The sequence below is a fragment of the Cydia fagiglandana genome, chromosome 18, assembly GCF_963556715.1.
Source record: "Cydia fagiglandana chromosome 18, ilCydFagi1.1, whole genome shotgun sequence".
NCBI classification, from domain to species: Eukaryota; Metazoa; Arthropoda; class Insecta; order Lepidoptera; family Tortricidae; genus Cydia; species Cydia fagiglandana.
In genome coordinates this window covers 10,625,554-10,643,451 of record NC_085949.1, presented here as the reverse complement: position 1 = coordinate 10,643,451, position 17,898 = coordinate 10,625,554, and the positions used below count along the sequence as shown (strand labels likewise).

Sequence of the window (17,898 nt, the reverse complement as noted above, 5' to 3'; positions counted from 1 at the left end):
CTGAGTGTTCATTTCTATGTATGTATGTTTGAGTAAAATCAATGTTAAATATCTTAACTGGTTATTGTTGACATATTGATTTTGGGTTTCTTTGTATAGCATATTGTTTTTATGATATTATGTTGCATTACAGCAGGTGGATGAACCTCCATTCCTGCCAGTGGGCACTGATGTCAGTGCCAAATACAAGGGTGCTTTCTGTGAAGCAAAAATTAAGAAAGTGGCAAGAAGTATAAAATGCAAGGTAAGTAGTAAGTGTTAACTAAATAGTAGGAAAAGCTTTATTGAATACAATATTTTCACTTTATAACTGATGACAAAAACTACTAGTTTGTATATATGTAATTGTTTTATATATTATAAGACCTACTCCACACAACAGTCCCAAATTACCAGACCAGACCAACCTCCTGTCCTGTGTATAATAGTGGTAACTTCCTAAAGTTTCCATGAGTGTTTCCAGCATATTACAACATCTTTCATATAAAACTCCCTACTACTTCTGCCATTAGTTGTTCCCTCTTCTTAACTTCAATTTCACATTCTTACTATTATTCAAGCTACTCCACTATTTTTCAAGACCTGTGTTTAAACCCAAACCAATTCGCAGGTCACACTCAAGGCTGGAGGCAACATAACGGTGAATGATGATGTCTTAAAAGGAACCCTGCGTGTTGGCAGCACAGTGGAGGTGAAGCAGGACCCTAAAAAAGATGCCGTGGAGGCGGTCATAACCAAGATCCAGGATTGCAGCCAGTACACTGTTGGTAAGTTTTACAAAATGTACCAATATTGTTACATTCAGCAAAACTATTAGCTTAGCATCTGCATACATTTTATCATATTAATTGTTGTTGTTGTTTATTCACACACACCACACAAGCTTCAGTTTATACCAAAAGGCTTACATATTTACAATATATAACTACACAAAAAGTTAAACATGACGATCTAGGTACAAAAACTTAAAAATATATATAGAGCTGTGGAAAACAAGCCAGATGAGTCATAAAAGACATCTACATCGGGTCTTTGGACTGATAATTCTTTAAGGAGTGAGATTGCCTGTTTGGTGGGAGCATTACTGGCCTGACGCGTATGCACCCCGCCCACGGCGAACAGTCTTCTGCGGCGTCGCATTATATGCAGATGCAGAGAATTTTAAAGGCCCTCCATTCCATTGTAGTGAATCTTTTTTCAGACAAAACAAATTGCCTTTGTCTTGGTATGCACAGTATGTGGGTCATTGTGAGTCAATGCTTAAATGCTAAAGAGTGAATGAAGCAAGCTTGGAAACTTATGCATTGTGCTTTTATATACTTGGTGATTGATTTTGATGAAACATGTTATAGGTAATTTTACATATGACTTTCTGACTCTGGTCCTGGGCCGTGTGGGTCACCCCCCCCATCCATCTTAAATACAACCAACACTCGCAAATCACTCAAATTAAAAACTAATTTTTTTTTAAATCTTTTTTTGTTTTAAAGGGGTTTTGTCACGCAGTGACAATGTCACCCCCGTAATGAGATCTAATAATAATAATGATGTAGTAGTGAAGTATTAGGGCCCCCCCACATCTGGCGTCTTTCGAGCGTCGGCGTCTGTCGGCGTCGGTCCAGCGCTATGGAAAATGACGTCGCTGCGCAGTTGCGTCGACGATGCGTCGACGTCGGCCATAGAATTGTAGACGCCGACGCTCGAAAGACGCTAGATGTGGGGGGACCCTTACCTACACCACTACATCACATTTAAATATAGTTTGCACATCAACCTGGCCTCGTCTGATAGTGGCGATGCCAGTACGATGTTGCAACTACCTATGTTGGTGGTTTTTATAAATGTCATGTCACTCCTCAGCGCCTCATTACGGACACATTCCATCAACACATGGTGAACATCTTCTATTTTATCGCACTCTTGGCAATTTGGTGAAGCCGCTAGTTTCATCAGGTGCTTGAATTTGTTTGATGGAATGTGCCCGGAACGAAGTCTGAGGAGTGATACTACCTGTTTCCTGCTTAGCTTTTTATCAAACCACGGGACCTGAGGGGGCTGACATTGAACTGTTCGGTACCAGATTCCTTTAGTGAGAGACCGCTTATCAAAGTATTCTAGTAAAGTGGTAGTAGTAGTAGTAGCTTAGTAAAGTAGTAAGTAGTAGTAGTAAGTAAGTAGTAGTAGTAAAAACTAAATTAACCATTCAATACTTTTTCTATCAGTGTTTGACGATGGCGACATCACGACCTTGCGGCGATCAGCACTATGCTTAAAGAGTGGGAGGCACTTCAACGAGAGTGAGACATTGGACCAGTTGCCTCTCACACATCCAGAACATTTTTCTACGCCAGTCATAGCGGGACGGCGCGGGAGGAGGGGAAGAGCTGCGTGAGTTTTTTTGCTTTTTATTTTAACTTTCCCCCACTCTTTTAAGTTTGGGCCTTGGGGTTTGAAATCTGAGATCTTGAAGCTTTGGACGTATTTGGGATTACACATTGGGATGCTACATACTATGTTTCTGCAGTAAAGGGTATAGATTGAACGAACATTTTCTCGCGAGGCGACTTTATCGATTCGACCACGGCTGATCATGCAAGTCCACGAAAGACCCGCCTAGTAAGGAAATTGCCACGTAAAGCAGCTCGGTCTGTGACGAAGTGCCTCACCAGCATTGTGGTCAAGCGTGCGTTTGCTTCATCAGCCGAGGCACGTTTCCAAAGACTGAACCGCTTCGCGCGGCAATTTCATCGCCAAGCGGCTCGTTCTCTGTGGACCTGCTATCCTATAAAGACTGAAAGTTTATCTTTTAACTTATACATTTTAAAATATGTCGGTAGGCCGTAAACGTAGGTATAAATGAATAAAAGCTCATCGTCCCCATTAGGTCAGACGAGAGCGAAGGGGAAGTGAGCACGCGGCGCATGCCGGCGGACAGCGAGCCGCACGTGGGGCGCGTGGTGCTGGTGGAGGCGGCGGGGGGCGCGGAGCGGCGCCGCCCCCACCAGCCCGCCTTCCCCGCGCTCGTCGTCGCGCCCACGCCCGCCATCAAGGTCAAGGAGGACTACCTGGTGCGCTCCTTCAAGGACGGCCGATAGTGAGTCACGCATGTCACGATCCCGTCTATCGCGTTGCCCGAATGACATGTTACACTTCAAACGATCAAACGCTCAATAAATATAATTCATCAAAACCAAAATATGTGACGTCCCACGGGTAAAGGTACCTTATGGCGGCTGGCGCTTACGTAGCATAGCGCCGCAATAATATTGGAGCGGCGTTAATAATAGCGTAAGCGCCAACCGCCATAAAGTACCTTTACCCGTGGGACGTCACATATTACTTTGCTAATCCGCGAAAAGAAACGCAAACCGCGCGTCTTTTCGCGGATTAGCAAAGTAATATTTTGGTTTTAATTAATATGGATTTCCGCGAAGTAACGCCTGATTCTATTCACTATTTAAATAGGTATAATTCATATTAATGTGGCAAGGCTTCATTTCTTTCGACATAATAAACATCTCAATGTTTTTTAAGTAAAACAGATTGTAACCCAGAAATATTAAAGGTCTAGCGACCCGCCCCGGTCTCGCACGGGTTAACAAATTATACACCTAAACCTTCCTCAAAAAATCACTATTGATAGGTGAAAACCGCATGAAAATCCGTTCAGAAGTTTTTGAGTTTATCGCGAACAAACACGCAACGGGGGACTTTGTTTTATAAGGTGTAGTGATTATTTTGTTTGTAGTTACACAGTGCCAAAGAAGGAAGCGCGGGAGTTCCGCAAAGGCAGCGCGCCAATAGAATGGGGCGGCGTGGAGGCGGCGCTGCAGTTTCTAAACAACGGCACGCTGCCACCGCACTGGGACCGCGCGGCACTGTTCAATGAGCCGCGCAACACCTCCGACGACGTAAGTAGTTCAGCCAGTCTCATTCGTTGCGAAGGAGTTGCCTCGCGGGGGCCGCACTGAGGGTATTCAACAACGGTACCTGCCTTCGCACTAAAAACGCGCCCCGCTATTTAAACGAGCCGTGTAACACGTTCGTACGTGCAATACTAGTATCTTCGTTCATACGGTTCGGTTCGGACCTACCAAATTGCCTCGCAGAAAACGTTCCCTTAAAATGTTAACGAATATTTAAATTATATATAGATTTACGATGTATATAAATACGAAAAGTCGATATGATAATGATTGTATTTTTAATTTAGAGCTCCGATGACGAGCCTCGTGAAGAGAAAGACCACTTCGTGGCTCAACTGTACAAGTTTATGGATGATCGTGGCACGCCGCTTAACAGGAACCCCACTATTGCCAACAGGGATATTGATCTCTACAGATTGTTCAGAGTACGTTGGATTTTTTTTAATTATTCGTTAATACTTACAAAGTGTCAAATCATTTATAAACAATTCCTTGCGTTCTTACAGCATTGCCTTACGAGGCAAGTAGAATGCATCGCACAGAAGCTACACATATTGAATCCCAATCTTATAGATGTGTTTTTTTGTAGGTGGTGCAAAAACTGGGAGGCTATAATAGGGTGACTAATCAGAATCAATGGAAGACTATAGCTGACAAGATGGGGTTCCATCCAGTCACAACTAGCATCACAAATTTATGCAAGCAGGCATATAAGAAGTAAGATATTTCGATTTTTGTTTTTCCCACCACACAGACAAAAAACACTACTATGGAGGACAAGTATTTATAGCCAAGATTGTATTAGTGGACAAGTTTTAGATCGTTTGTTGGGTTTATTTTACATGTCAATTATGTGCATGTGTCAAATTTACTTATCAATTTATGTTAGTTTAAATAACATCAATCAGGACTACATTGAGAGTATGGCAAGATTGACAAGTGTTAGTAATGTATGGCAAGAATTTGCTTAAAAACTTCTTTAATTTCCTTACTTTAAGAGAGCTACTTTAGGGCACATACTGTACTATATCACGTTTTATAGAAAAGTTGCTGTCATATACTGCAGCGGTCGGCAACCTTTTAGCAGCCAAGGGCCACATAGTAGTTAACGAAGTTGACGCGGGCCGCACTTTGTTAATATTTATGACTTTATCAGACATTTTCGTTTGTCAATATTACATACAAAATAGCCAGGGAGGCTCGCGGGCCGCAAGTGAGAGGTCCGCAGGCCACATGCGACACTGTTGCCGACCGCTGGATGGTATGACACTATGCGGCTGCATACAGGGTTAACCTGAGACCGTGAGCTAAAAGCTACCTCTCTCGGCAGATTCCTGCACAGTTTCGAGGACTTCTACCGCAAGCTGGGCGTGACGCTGGTGGCGCACCCGCGCGGCGCGCGCACGCCGCCCGCCGGCCGCTCACTCATCCGCGACCGCGACAAGCAGCCGCCCACCTCCTCCTCCGCCTGCTCCACGCCCACCAACACTCAGGTAATGTTGATACCCCCTCTGACGTATTCTCAGTGCCCACATGCTACATAATCAGCCGCAGAAACTAGTTACTAGAGTGAATACTTTCAGATTGCATTGCTAAACCCTCGGAAACAACGAGAAGTTAGTTCCACATGAGAGTGTAAAGTTTTTATCTTTGTATAGATTACTATCGAAATGGGTATTGCAGATAGCAGTAAAAAAAACATAGGCGCTAAAAGCTATATCTAAGCTATCCGAGGTGCCTTGTACCACGAGGCAAATGTGCAATCGATCTACACACGAACTGTGCCTTTTCCTTGGAGTTACATACTAACAATAACTATCATTAGTTATTATAATTATAGTATGGGGATGTAGATAGGGTGCGTGACGTATCTCAGCCACAGTAATCCAAACGTCCACTTTCTCCAATAAATATTATAATGTCAAGAATATATACAACACAGAAGGAATGTCCAAAGTTCGGAAGATAGAAACACAGAAGGTAACAGTACGGAAGAAATATAGAAATAGAAATTAAGCGTCAACAAAAGCATAAGCGATAGCGAACGTAATGCGTCTAGCGGTCACAAGCGACATGCGTTTCGCGTCAGTACAGTGCATAGACTGAAGCGGGGAGCGGCGATGGCCGGCCGGCACGGAGCGGGTCTCAAAACCGGGCGCTCCGAACAAAGGAATGCTATCGCGGTGCGCGTGTGCATTGCACCCGACTTGTTGGCAACGTCAAGAATTGACGGATGATATGTAAATATAACGTGTATATTATTATTGTGTAAATGTAAATAAATATGTGTATATATTAATATTATGTTTTATATAAGTGTATTAATATTAGTTAAGTGTAGTGTAAGTATAAGTGTAAGTGGGAAAGTAGCCCACATCACTCCCCCCCAGAGACCTGGTTAAGGGTGATAATAATCTGGGAAACGTACTTGCCTTCCCGAACGAGTAGTTTTAGGTACGTTAGCCTGACTTGGCCCAGGGTCACTATGCTGCCTCCCGCGCAGGATGTTTTCTGGTGCGGCAGGTGTGGTCGGCCCCTGATCAGCGAGCTTCAAGTCCTCGGACAGGTAATGCGCTGGTTTTAATCGGTCGATGCTCACGGTAACCGATTTACCTTTAATGAGGAGTTTAAAAACTTTATCAGTCCTCTCCAGGACTTTGTGCGGGCCTGAGTATACAGGCGTTAGAGGAGCGCGTGAAGCGTCTTCGCGGAGGAAGACGTATTCAGCTGTCGCTAACTCTTTAAACACAAAGATCCTGTCCTTGCTGTGGCGTGAAGCTGGCGTAGGCTTCAACTTCGAGGCGAATGAGCGTAACCGTGCGGTAAAATCGGTGATATCTGTGGTACCGGGTACGCTTGGGTCAAAAAATTCGCCTGGAAGTCGCAGCGGCTCGCCGTAAAGCATTTCGGCTGAGGACGCTTGTAAGTCCTCTTTAAAAGCACTGCGTATGCCGAGAAGCACTTGAGGCAATACCTCGGACCAATTGGCGTCAGCATGGCATGTAATGGCGGCCTTGAGCTGCCTGTGGAAGCGTTCCACAATGCCATTGCACGCTGGATGGTACGCGGTCGTGCGTCTATGCTGGAAGCCGATGGTCTTAGATAGATATTGAAACAGTGTGGACTCAAATTGTCGACCACGATCTGTGACAATATCTACAGGACACCCAAACCTGGATATCCAGCCAGCCAATAATGCCTTGGCCACCGTCTCTGCCGTGATGTCCGCTATTGGTACGACCTCTGGCCACCGCGTAAAGCGGTCTATGGCCGTCAAGCAATAGCGGAAGCCTTGTGAAACAGGGAGGGGACCGATTAGGTCAATATGTACCTGTTGAAAGCGAGCCCGAGGGAGTTCAAATGTGCCTAGAGGCGCAGACACATGACGGCTCACTTTAGACCGTTGACATGGCACGCAAGCTCGTGCCCAGTCTCGGCAGTCCTTCCTTACGCTGGGCCATACAAAACGCTGGGCTACAATTTTAGCACTTGTGTTGGCACCAGGATGACTTAAGGAGTGGAGACTGTCGAAAACGGCTTTTCGGTACTGCTTGGTAACGAATGGTCGGGGAGTCGGCGTACTGACGTCGCAGTACAAGGGTTCAGGGCTACCCGGGAATGGCATTCTTACCAAGCGCAGGGATGACGAGGCCAAGTACTCGGCAAGCTCGGGATCAGACACTTGAGACCTAGCTAGGTCAGCAAGATCGAGCGGTATCGCCAGTTCTTCAATCCGAGATGTGTCGGCCACAACATTGTCTTTGCCAGATATGTGCCTTATGTCGGTGGTGAACTGGGATATGTAGTCCAAGTGTCTAAACTGCCTAGGCGAACAGTTATGTTTCCTCTCATGGAAAGCAAAACTGATCGGCTTATGGTCAGTATAAATCGTGAAGTGCCTCGCCTCTAGCATATGTCGGAAATACTTAATACCCTCGTAGATCGCAAGCAGTTCGCGATCATACGGCGAGTATTTGGTCTGGGATGGACTCAACTTCCGAGAAAAGAAAGCCAACGGCTGCCATACCTGGTCCTGCAGCTGCTGCTGCAGTACTGCACCCAGTGCCACGTCTGATGCGTCTGTGACCAACGCCAGCTTAGCCCGACAATCGGGATGAGCAAGTAACGCTGCGTTGGATAGGCTTTCCTTGGTCTCGTTGAAAGCCTTCAGAGCATCGCCGGTCAGGTTGATGGGTTTGGAACCTTTGACTGCTCCACCCAGGAGTGCGTTGAGAGGTGCTTGGATTTGGGCGGCATGTGGCAGGAATCGCCTGTAAAAGTTGGCCATACCCAAAAATTTCCTCAGCTGCTTGACGTCCTTGGGTGGTGGAAAGTCACGTATGGCTTGGACTTTCGTGTCTAAGGGTTTGGTACCGCTCTCAGAAATCAGGTAACCTAAAAAAGTTACATGTGGAGCCCCAAAGACGCACTTAGACACGTTGATTACCATGCCGTAGTCTCGGAGTCTGGTAAAAACTTCACGTAGGTGCTGTTTGTGCTGCTCTTCGTCTCTGGAAAAGACTAAGAAGTCGTCCAAGTAGCAGTAGACAAAGTCCAGCCCGCGTGTCAGCTCGTCCACGAACCTCTGAAAGGTTTGGCCTGCGTTCCGGAGTCCGAATGTCATAAACGGAAACTCGAACATACCGAAGGGTGTAGTGATGGCCGTCTTCGGTATGTCCTCCGGACATACAGGTATCTGGTTGTAAGCCTTTACGAGGTCAATGGTACTAAAGACCTTACAACCAGATATGCTGTGGGTGAAATCATGCAAATGCCTGATGGGGTATTTGTCGGGGACGGTACGGGCGTTGAGCTGACGGTAATCACCACAAGGGCGCCACCCATTATCTTTTTTAGGCGCCAGGTGCAGTGGTGAAGACCAAGGGCTCTCTGATGGTCGTGCCGTGCCGCTAGCCAACATACCTTCAAACTCTTGCCTCGCCAGCTTCAGCTTGTCAGGGGCAAGACGTCTCGGAGCGCAGGATACCGGGGGACCTGGAGTGGTGCGAATGTGGTGTTGTGTGTTGTGTGGTATAGTGCGGTGTATGCCAGCAGGTCGTGTGATCTCAGGATATTCCTGTGACAATATTTGATGGTAGCAGGAATCGCTGCCGTTCATGACCTTTACAGAAAATATATCACTAGTATTAATAGCAGAAACAGCATTAACATATAAACTAGTGATGTTATCTACAATACGACCTAGCCTCTTACCACCACAATCTACAATTAAATTATAGTGCGCTAGAAAATCTGCCCCTATAATTGGTTTAGTAACCATAGCTACCACAAAACGCCACGGAAAGTCGCGTCGAAGTCCAAGGTCCAGGTTAAGATGCGCGTAACCGTAGGTTTCGATGGGTGTCCCATTGGCTGCAGAAAGGTAGTACCCCGTCGGTGCTCGACGCTCGTGCAGTAACGACTTGGGGAAGACGCAGAGGTCGCTACCGGTGTCGACCAAAAACTGCAGCTTCGACCTTCTGTCAGTGACAAACAGGCGACGCGATGTGACAGGGCGGTCAGGAGTCGCCATTACCGACTGCCCATGGCATTTCCCGACTTCTTGTAATCACAGGGTTGTACGCACTTGCTAGCGTTCTCGCCATGTCTTGAATGGTACCAGCAGATGGGAAATTTCCTGTAGCTGGACTGGGACCTGGTGCTGGAACGACTCTGCCTTCTGGAGCGGCTGGGATTCCTTGAGCGGGATCTTCCTCCTTCACGGTCCATCTTCAAGGCACGAACCTCTCTCCTAAGCGCAGCTATCTCCCTTGCCAAGGCGTCAGTACTGGAGCCAGGTTGCTCGGAGCCTGCAGAAGCGACGTGTGACGAACAAGCGCAGCGTGGGCCGATGTCGTGGACCCTGTCAGCAAGGTCTGCGATAATGTCCAACGAAGCATCTGGATGCCCTGCGAGGACAGTTTGGATGCTCGCGGGTAATCTGTTGGTCCACATCATGCGTAAAACGTCGTCCGATATGCGCTTAGCTGCCAGAGCCTGCAGGTGACGCAGGAACTGAGACGGCTTACGGTCTCCCAGCTCTTCATGATGCAGGAGTTGCTGGATCTGTCGCTCGGTGGTATCGCTCAGTCGACTGATGAGTTCACTCTTCAGCTTAGCATATTTGTCAGCTGCCGGTGGTGGTGGTGATAATATCCCTGACCTCCTTTGCAAACTGTCGATCTAACTGACTGACGACATAATGGAACTTTGTCAGGTCATTGGTGATGCCGGCTATGTCGAACTGACCCTCAACCTGCGAGAACCAAATCGCGGGTTCCTCTGGCCAAAAAGGTGGAAGTCGTACTCCGACTCTAAAAACTTCGGATGACGGAGTCGTTGTTGTAGTGGAACCGAGCGGCGCAGTTGTGACGGATGGTGCAGTGGGAACAGGCACTGCCGCCGGTACTTGTGTGATGGGCGACATAATGGTATTCCCTTTGTCTATTTTGCTCGACACTTCTACGTACGGTTTTCTGATGTTATCCTCTTGGTACTGTGTTCTTCAGGGGTCACCAGTATGGGGATGTAGATAGGGTGCGTGACGTATCTCAGCCACAGTAATCCAAACGTCCACTTTCTCCAATAAATATTATAATGTCAAGAATATATACAACACAGAAGGAATGTCCAAAGTTCGGAAGATAGAAACACAGAAGGTAACAGTACGGAAGAAATATAGAAATAGAAATTAAGCGTCAACAAAAGCATAAGCGATAGCGAACGTAATGCGTCTAGCGGTCACAAGCGACATGCGTTTCGCGTCAGTACAGTGCATAGACTGAAGCGGGGAGCGGCGATGGCCGGCCGGCACGGAGCGGGTCTCAAAACCGGGCGCTCCGAACAAAGGAATGCTATCGCGGTGGCGTGTGCATTGCACCCGACTTGTTGGCAACGTCAAGAATTGACGGATGATATGTAAATATAACGTGTATATTATTATTGTGTAAATGTAAATAAATATGTGTATATATTAATATTATGTTTTATATAAGTGTATTAATATTAGTTAAGTGTAGTGTAAGTATAAGTGTAAGTGGGAAAGTAGCCCACAATAGTATACAAATGTTCTTTTTTTTTGGTACCAAAAATTCTTTGGAATTAACTTACGTTAACGTCTACTTTCATCTGAATAAAACCACGCTGTACCTAATTAGTCGTTACTTAATTTTAGTTTGTTTTTGGTTTGCTTATATCAGTCCACTTTATACACACTTACATATAAAGTGGGCTGGTACTGATTATGGCCAGTACATGCTACATCGTTACAGCGCACAAAGGACAAGGACTCTGACAAGAGCGAAACGGACAAAAGTGAAAAGGAAGAGAAATTGGAGAAAACTGAGAAACCCAAGGAGAAAATCCGGGGAAGCGATGAAGAAGATAGCGCGGATAACCAGCCGCTTATCACCACTGCTCCTAAGTAAGTCAAAAAATATCATATTGTTCTCCAGCAAAAAATATCATATTGTCGCTTACCATAAGGACGAATTTTGCTTGTATTTTTATACAAAGATACAAGATCAGAGTATCCGTATGGCAAGCGACAATGTGGTACCTTTTTCTTGAAAACGACAATTTACGTATAGATACTTTAAAGAGAAGTATGGCTCACACAGATCGAGCCGCTTTGCGACGAAAATGCCGCGTGAGGCAAACCCTAGCCACGATCGGCGTATTAAACTCGCTCGACATAAAAAAAAATCTTGTTTTTACATTTTCCAGTTGCCTTACGTAGCTTTGCCTCGATAAATTGATGAAGCTTTGTATCATTAATGTAAAGGTTCGATTAGTTGGTGCGAGAACTCGCATGCGAGTTTCATTACATTGAGGGTTTTGATCCGTTGGTTGAATTGGACGTAACCAAAAGTCCGCAATGTAACTATATAAAATCGCATGCGAGTTCGCACGCCGTCTAAGGGCTGATTTAGACGACGCGCGAACTCGCATGCGATTTTAGTTACATTTTGGACAATGGATTACGTCCAATTCAACCGACCGATCAAAAACCGCAATGTAATGAAAGTCGCATGCGAGTTCTCGCATCGTCTAAATAGGGCTTAAATCAGCCCTAAATGCTCATTTAGAGGGTGCGAGAACTCGCATGCGAATTTCGTTACATTTCGGTATTTGATGAGTCGGCTGAATTGGACATAACATCAATAGTCCGCAATGGAATTAAAATCGCATGCGAATCCACGCGCCGTCTAAATGAGCCTTAACCCGTATTTATATGTCCAGGGTGGAAAAGGAAAAAGAGAAAGAGAAGGAAAAAGAAAAAGAAAAGGACAAAGAGAAAGAGAAGGACAAGGATAACAAGAGCACAACGTCAACAACGACAACGACAAGCGAGGAGAAGATTGTTGTGAAACCGCGTTCGCAGTCCCGCAACCGCGCGCTGCCCGTCAAGACGGAGGCGCTTGAGAAGCGGACGCCTAAACGACGACCCATTTCGTCTAAAGGTATGAATGGACATGTTCTATACCTGTTACGACTGATCACTACAAATTAAAGAGATATTATTGATTTTAATATAAGTGTAAGTCTATGAAAAATTTAAAATAATTTCATCTTACCCCTCAACCCACTAAAATAGGAAATAAGCGATTTTCACTTAGGTATTTAATATGTTAGTGGGTAATTGCTATAACTGTTCCATTTTAGCTATCTACGGCAAACGGTCTCTGAGTAAAACACATTTAGTCGATTAGCAAGACCGAAGTGATCCCACAAGGGTCCCGTGAAAAAATTTTTGTACGGAACACCAATAAAAGAGTTGAAAAATAGCGTTGTATGGCGCCATGTTTCGTGGTAAATTGTGGTGGTGGTTGTGGGTGTCGTAGTATTTTGTATGGAGACGGCCGCTATATTACGTCACCGCTATCCTAGGAAACCAGAGCTTAACTGAATTCTCAAACGTAAACTTTTCATAACCAGAGTTACATTATGCGTAATGTACGAAGCCCTACAGCGCCATTTACAGCATCTTTCAAAATTGAAGTAAGAATTTGTCTTATCCATAATGGATTTTCTATCTTCTGTTTTGTAGAAAGCACAAGCGTCGTCACGCCCCGCGCGTCACGGCGGCCACATGCATCCACCGACAGTGATAGTTCTGGCCGAGCCTCAAGGTATGTTCATACTACTTGATAATTTATACCAATATTAACCCTAAACCAATCGACGTAGCGTTTGCCTTGTGAGGTAAATAAATCCGTGCTCATTTTATTCATCAGCACAGCTATTATTTGGAACCTAAGCTGCGTTGTGTCACAAAATAAATGGTATAACAATTGGTTTTCTTAGATGTGGGCCAACAAAGAAAATGCAGAGCCGCCGCAGCCAGAGCGCTAACTCGGCGAGCAGCGGGAACACCATCGCCTCCAACAGCAGCAAGCGACCAAGGAAGCGTAAAACTACAGAGTGAGTACACACATAACACATTGTACTAAAGTTGGTTAAGCAGATCTTGTCAGTAGAAAAGGCGGCAAAATTGAAAAATGTAGGCGCGAAGGGATATCGTTTCATAGAAAATTTGAATTTAGCGCCTGTTTCTACTGACAAGAATTGCTTAACCATCTAGAATATCTATATATCGGTTCGTAATCGGCGGATAGTGTTCGCCCGATGTGGTAAAACACCTAGAGTGTGACCGCAACATCATAAACGTTAAATTGGTATGAAAATTTTCGCTTAAAGTGGCGATGTCAGATTCTCTCGCTGCAAAGTTAGCTTAGGCAGACTCTGTTCCCTGAGGGTACGAGTTTATTCCTAAGATTTATTTGCTTGCCGTGTGATCGTATTAAGTTGAGGCTAAAATCAGACTCCCTAATAAATCACAGTAGCACCAATAAAGTCTTGGATAGCTGAAGGTCTGTAATAATTCTGAAAAGAAAATAACAATAAAGACATTCTCGTAAGAATAATGAAACATAATAAAATAAAAGTTTGTGATTTGAAAAAGAGCGAGACGTCTACAACTGGAATTTTTGTGTTGTTTTGTCTTACATATTTAACTTGGCTCTTTTTCACCAGACCGTCAACAAACGAGCCGCCCCGTGCTGGCAACGTGAAAGCTCAAGTGGGTGACAAGCTAAAAGTGTACTACGGACCCACGCAGTCGGAATCAAAGGTAATGAAACCGAAGGTAAATAATTATACATTTATGTTGGCCATGACTCCGAGATGAATTCTAACTTGTCCTACTAACAACTTAAACATTGAGACTGGGTTATAACACATAATTTGTTCAATGTATGGTTATGCTCATATATTATAATATTTTGTCCAAAAAACTTAATACATAATTTAATTACCAACTTTTGATGCCCTAACTAATGATGTGAGAAAGTGACAAAAACGCGCTAAGACGTGTATTTCAGAAAATAGAATTTGCGATCCAATTTCTAACATCTTTATTACATTTTCGTAAAGTCAGCTTCGAAAGCATTTATTTATTAATGTTAGTTTGTAGTTTACTGTTTTGTTGCAATGCAAAAATATTTAAATAAAAAAAAACTCTTTTTTAAAGTTGTTATTAAAGAAAAGGAAAATTATTCCATCGTAACTGGTTGTAAAGCATAGTTGCGATGGCAGCCGAAACAGATTTCGTAGCTACAGTTATTTTCTAAAATTCACACTCTTTGTCAAACCATGCATGTTAAAATGTTTTCGACGCTGACTGCCTGCAAAGCGAATTCCTGCATTTATCTCGGGTCAATCGGTTTTCGTTTTGTTCATTTAAGTTTCTCAAAGTATAAACTTTGAGAGCTAGCATGTGTCTAACGATGTTGTGTCTCAGGTGACGTACGAGGCGAAAGTGATCGAGATCTCGTCGGAGGGGATGCTGCGGGTACATTATACGGGGTGGAACACGAGATACGACGAGTGGATTAAACCTCAGAGGATAGCGCTCAATGTGACGCAGCATGAGATGCGAAATAAGAAGGTTAGTTTACTTTCCCATAAAGGTGGAGCTAGATTTCTGGCTATGAGATACACTTTTCTAGTTTAATTACAATGATTTATTTTTACTATGTTTCTGTTTATTTCAGAGCATAAGTAACAGCAGACGGGTCAGATCAAAGAGGACAGAAGGTATTGTTGACAATGATGCAAAAATTAAAAGTTTATATGATTAAACTGAATTTGATTTTTGGTTTTCACATTAGCCAGCAGTGGGACGTAAATAGGCTACATTATTGTAATTTTTATCCTAAATCTGAGTATTTCTTTCAGAATCATCGGCTCGCTCTGATTCGGATAGCGATTCAGATAGCGACGACAACGTGAAACGACCTCCTAAGAAACCTGACGACAAGTCCAATATAAAAAGTTTGTATTATAAAATGAATTGCTTTAAATTGCAGAAAAAACCAGTTGTACACATAACTAACCTCAAACTCTTTTTTCGTAGCTCCCAGGTCTAAAGACGCTAAGTCCAGCGACAGCAGTAGTTCTAGCAAACCTCGCAAAAGGCCAATCAGGACAGTATCCACGCCCACTGCTGTTTCTCCTGCCAAGAAACCGCGCCCCAGCTCTTCCACTCACCAAGGTCGGGACTACGACCTCAACGAAATACGATCAGAACTTAAAGGACTTCACACAGTCAAGCAGGAAACTGAAGAACCGATAAAGCAGGAAGTGATGGAGAAGGAAGCTTCCAGCCCACCCCAAACCACCGCGTCTGCCCCCGAACCAGCTCCGCCAGAGAAACAACCTAAAGACGAAGATGTTTACGAGTTCAAGGAACCGGAACCGTTTGAACTAGAACTGCATGATGAGAAGAAGAAACGAACTCATAGGATCTTTGATGATATTTCACCCAGCAAATACACTTCAACGTTGTCTAAATCGCTGAGCGAAGAAATTTCCGAAGATCCATTGAAGACCCGAACGACTCCTTTACGTTCACCGTCTCTGTCGCCTTTCAGAGATTTTGGCTCCACGAGCAACGCGCCTGACCGACAAAGCCCTGAGGAAGATTCCAAGGATGGTCTATTTTCTTTAGACGAAGATTCCTTCCCTGGCGACGGCAGTTCAGGACATCGCTTCGAAGGCTTCATACCTGCAAAGAATCAAGAAACATACTCGAAGAAAAGCAAGGTCTCGAAACTTCGGGAACTAATCGACGATTCGCCGGATAGCAGAGCTGACGATGAACAATCGTCTGAGGACGAACCTGAGGATATAGCTATAAAAGAAGAATTAGGAGAACCAAGCTCCAGCTCGGTGCCAACTTCAGAATCACCAAAATCTCCAGAACCAGTTAAAGAATCATCTAACGAGTCTGAACAAGTTGAAGATTCAAAAACTGAAAACAATATTTTAAGCATGCTGGGAAATCCAGAAAAAGAACTAGAGCTTCTAGAAAGTATTCCAGAGCCTGCGAACACGCCTCCGCCGCTTGTGTTCCCGTTAATTCAAATGAAAGACATACCCATTCCAAGCACCCCTTCGGAGTCCACGAGTGACAGCACTCCAGATTCGAAGGAAGAGACCGTAAAGGAGGAAACACCAATGATTGATTTGGATTCTATCCCACTTCCAAGTGACGAGCCGAAAGACAATGTGTTTAAAATCAACAAGGAACCAAAAGAAAATATCTTTAAAACAAAGGAAACAAAAGAAAAAGAACCCATTAAAGCGAAGGAATCGAAAGAAAGTACAATTAAAGTTAAAGAAATTAAAGAAGTGGAAGTTAAAGAACCCAGTGAAAATGTACAGAAATCAAAAGATGCGAAAGACAGTATTTTCAAACCTAAAGATACTAAAGAAACTTCTGTTAAAGCAAAAGATCCGAAGGACAACGCTTTAAAATCTAAAGATCCAAAGGAAAGTACACCTAAACCCAAGGATCCGAAAGAGATTGTGCCCAAATCAAAAGATACAAAAGAAACAATTCCTAAACCTAAAGATAAAGATCCAAAAGAAACTATTTTCAAGCCAAAAGATACTACTGAAAGTGTTTTCAAACCCAAAGAAAACATTATTAAAGTCAATAAGGATCCGAAAGAAAGTATTTTCAAAGTCACAAGGGATCCCAAAGAGAGTTGTTCAAAAACAAAGGATCCCATCGAAAGCACGTCGAAACCCAAGGAAGTAAAGGAAGTGCTCAAAGTTAAAATCGAGCCGTTGAAGAGTTTGGATCCTGAACCAAATCCTCCTAAACTAGAACCCCCATCAAGTCCTCTGATAGATACTGAAGAAGACAAATCGGAGCCGGATAGTCCGGCGCGAATCGACGTAATTCCTGAACCGCCACCCGCCTTCCTCGTACAATCCGAGGGCCCTAAGATAGCCGACAAACTACTTAAAGCTATCAACAGCGCTAAACGGTTGTCCATGTCTCCACCACCAGTTGAAGACAAAATAGACAAAGATAAACCGCGCGCGCTTACACCTAAAACCGACCTTCTCAAAACTAACAAACCGGAAGGCAAACAATCACCCGTACCGCTAGAAACTAAAACTCCCAAGCAGGACACAAAGCCTTTTACTAAAGAGCCATTGAAGAAAATCAGTCCAACAGTCACGGATTCCATTTTCGGTGAGCCTTCTAACTTTACCGATGCGAAACGCGACCTTGCAGACATCAAAAAAGTCAAGGCGAAAGAACCCTCGCCGCCCAGGTTATTGAGTCCTTTAAATATCCTGGAGCGACGAAAGAGTGTAGCGGATCTGCCCATGCCTACGCCGGGCAAGAACAATAAGGTGCTAAGTGACACTATACAGAAGCTGTCTAGCCAGATTAATTCGAGCCAGGCTGCCGCGGCCAGCATTCCTTTGCCGCCTTTCCCGGCGGAGGATAGAAGCGAGTCCAGTGATTCAGATGATTCTGATAGAAGGTAAATATCACTATGTTTCAGTTTCATCCTTCCATTCACAGGTAATGCAAGTAGTTTGTAACATGTTAATAATAAGAAACACTCGGATTCAGATCTTAATAATTCATAACTGAAATTCATCGATC

The 17,898-nt window shown here is 44.2% G+C and overlaps 1 protein-coding gene across 1 annotated transcript in view; it reads left to right on the top strand.

Annotated features, from left to right (window-relative positions):
- The window catches only part of LOC134673366 (AT-rich interactive domain-containing protein 4B-like), a 30,015-nt gene that overhangs the window by 624 nt on the left and 11,493 nt on the right, over positions 1 to 17,898 (top strand). The window contains exons 3-19 of the mRNA XM_063531338.1: positions 134 to 244; positions 611 to 767; positions 2,223 to 2,388; positions 2,885 to 3,094; positions 3,749 to 3,911; positions 4,214 to 4,351; positions 4,516 to 4,643; positions 5,257 to 5,419; positions 11,198 to 11,349; positions 12,168 to 12,388; positions 12,976 to 13,057; positions 13,233 to 13,349; positions 13,962 to 14,073; positions 14,728 to 14,874; positions 14,981 to 15,023; positions 15,165 to 15,260; positions 15,343 to 17,773. Coding sequence (XP_063387408.1) covers positions 134 to 244; positions 611 to 767; positions 2,223 to 2,388; positions 2,885 to 3,094; positions 3,749 to 3,911; positions 4,214 to 4,351; positions 4,516 to 4,643; positions 5,257 to 5,419; positions 11,198 to 11,349; positions 12,168 to 12,388; positions 12,976 to 13,057; positions 13,233 to 13,349; positions 13,962 to 14,073; positions 14,728 to 14,874; positions 14,981 to 15,023; positions 15,165 to 15,260; positions 15,343 to 17,773 — 4,637 coding nt within the window. The remainder of the gene's footprint in view (positions 1 to 133; positions 245 to 610; positions 768 to 2,222; positions 2,389 to 2,884; positions 3,095 to 3,748; positions 3,912 to 4,213; positions 4,352 to 4,515; positions 4,644 to 5,256; positions 5,420 to 11,197; positions 11,350 to 12,167; positions 12,389 to 12,975; positions 13,058 to 13,232; positions 13,350 to 13,961; positions 14,074 to 14,727; positions 14,875 to 14,980; positions 15,024 to 15,164; positions 15,261 to 15,342; positions 17,774 to 17,898) is intronic.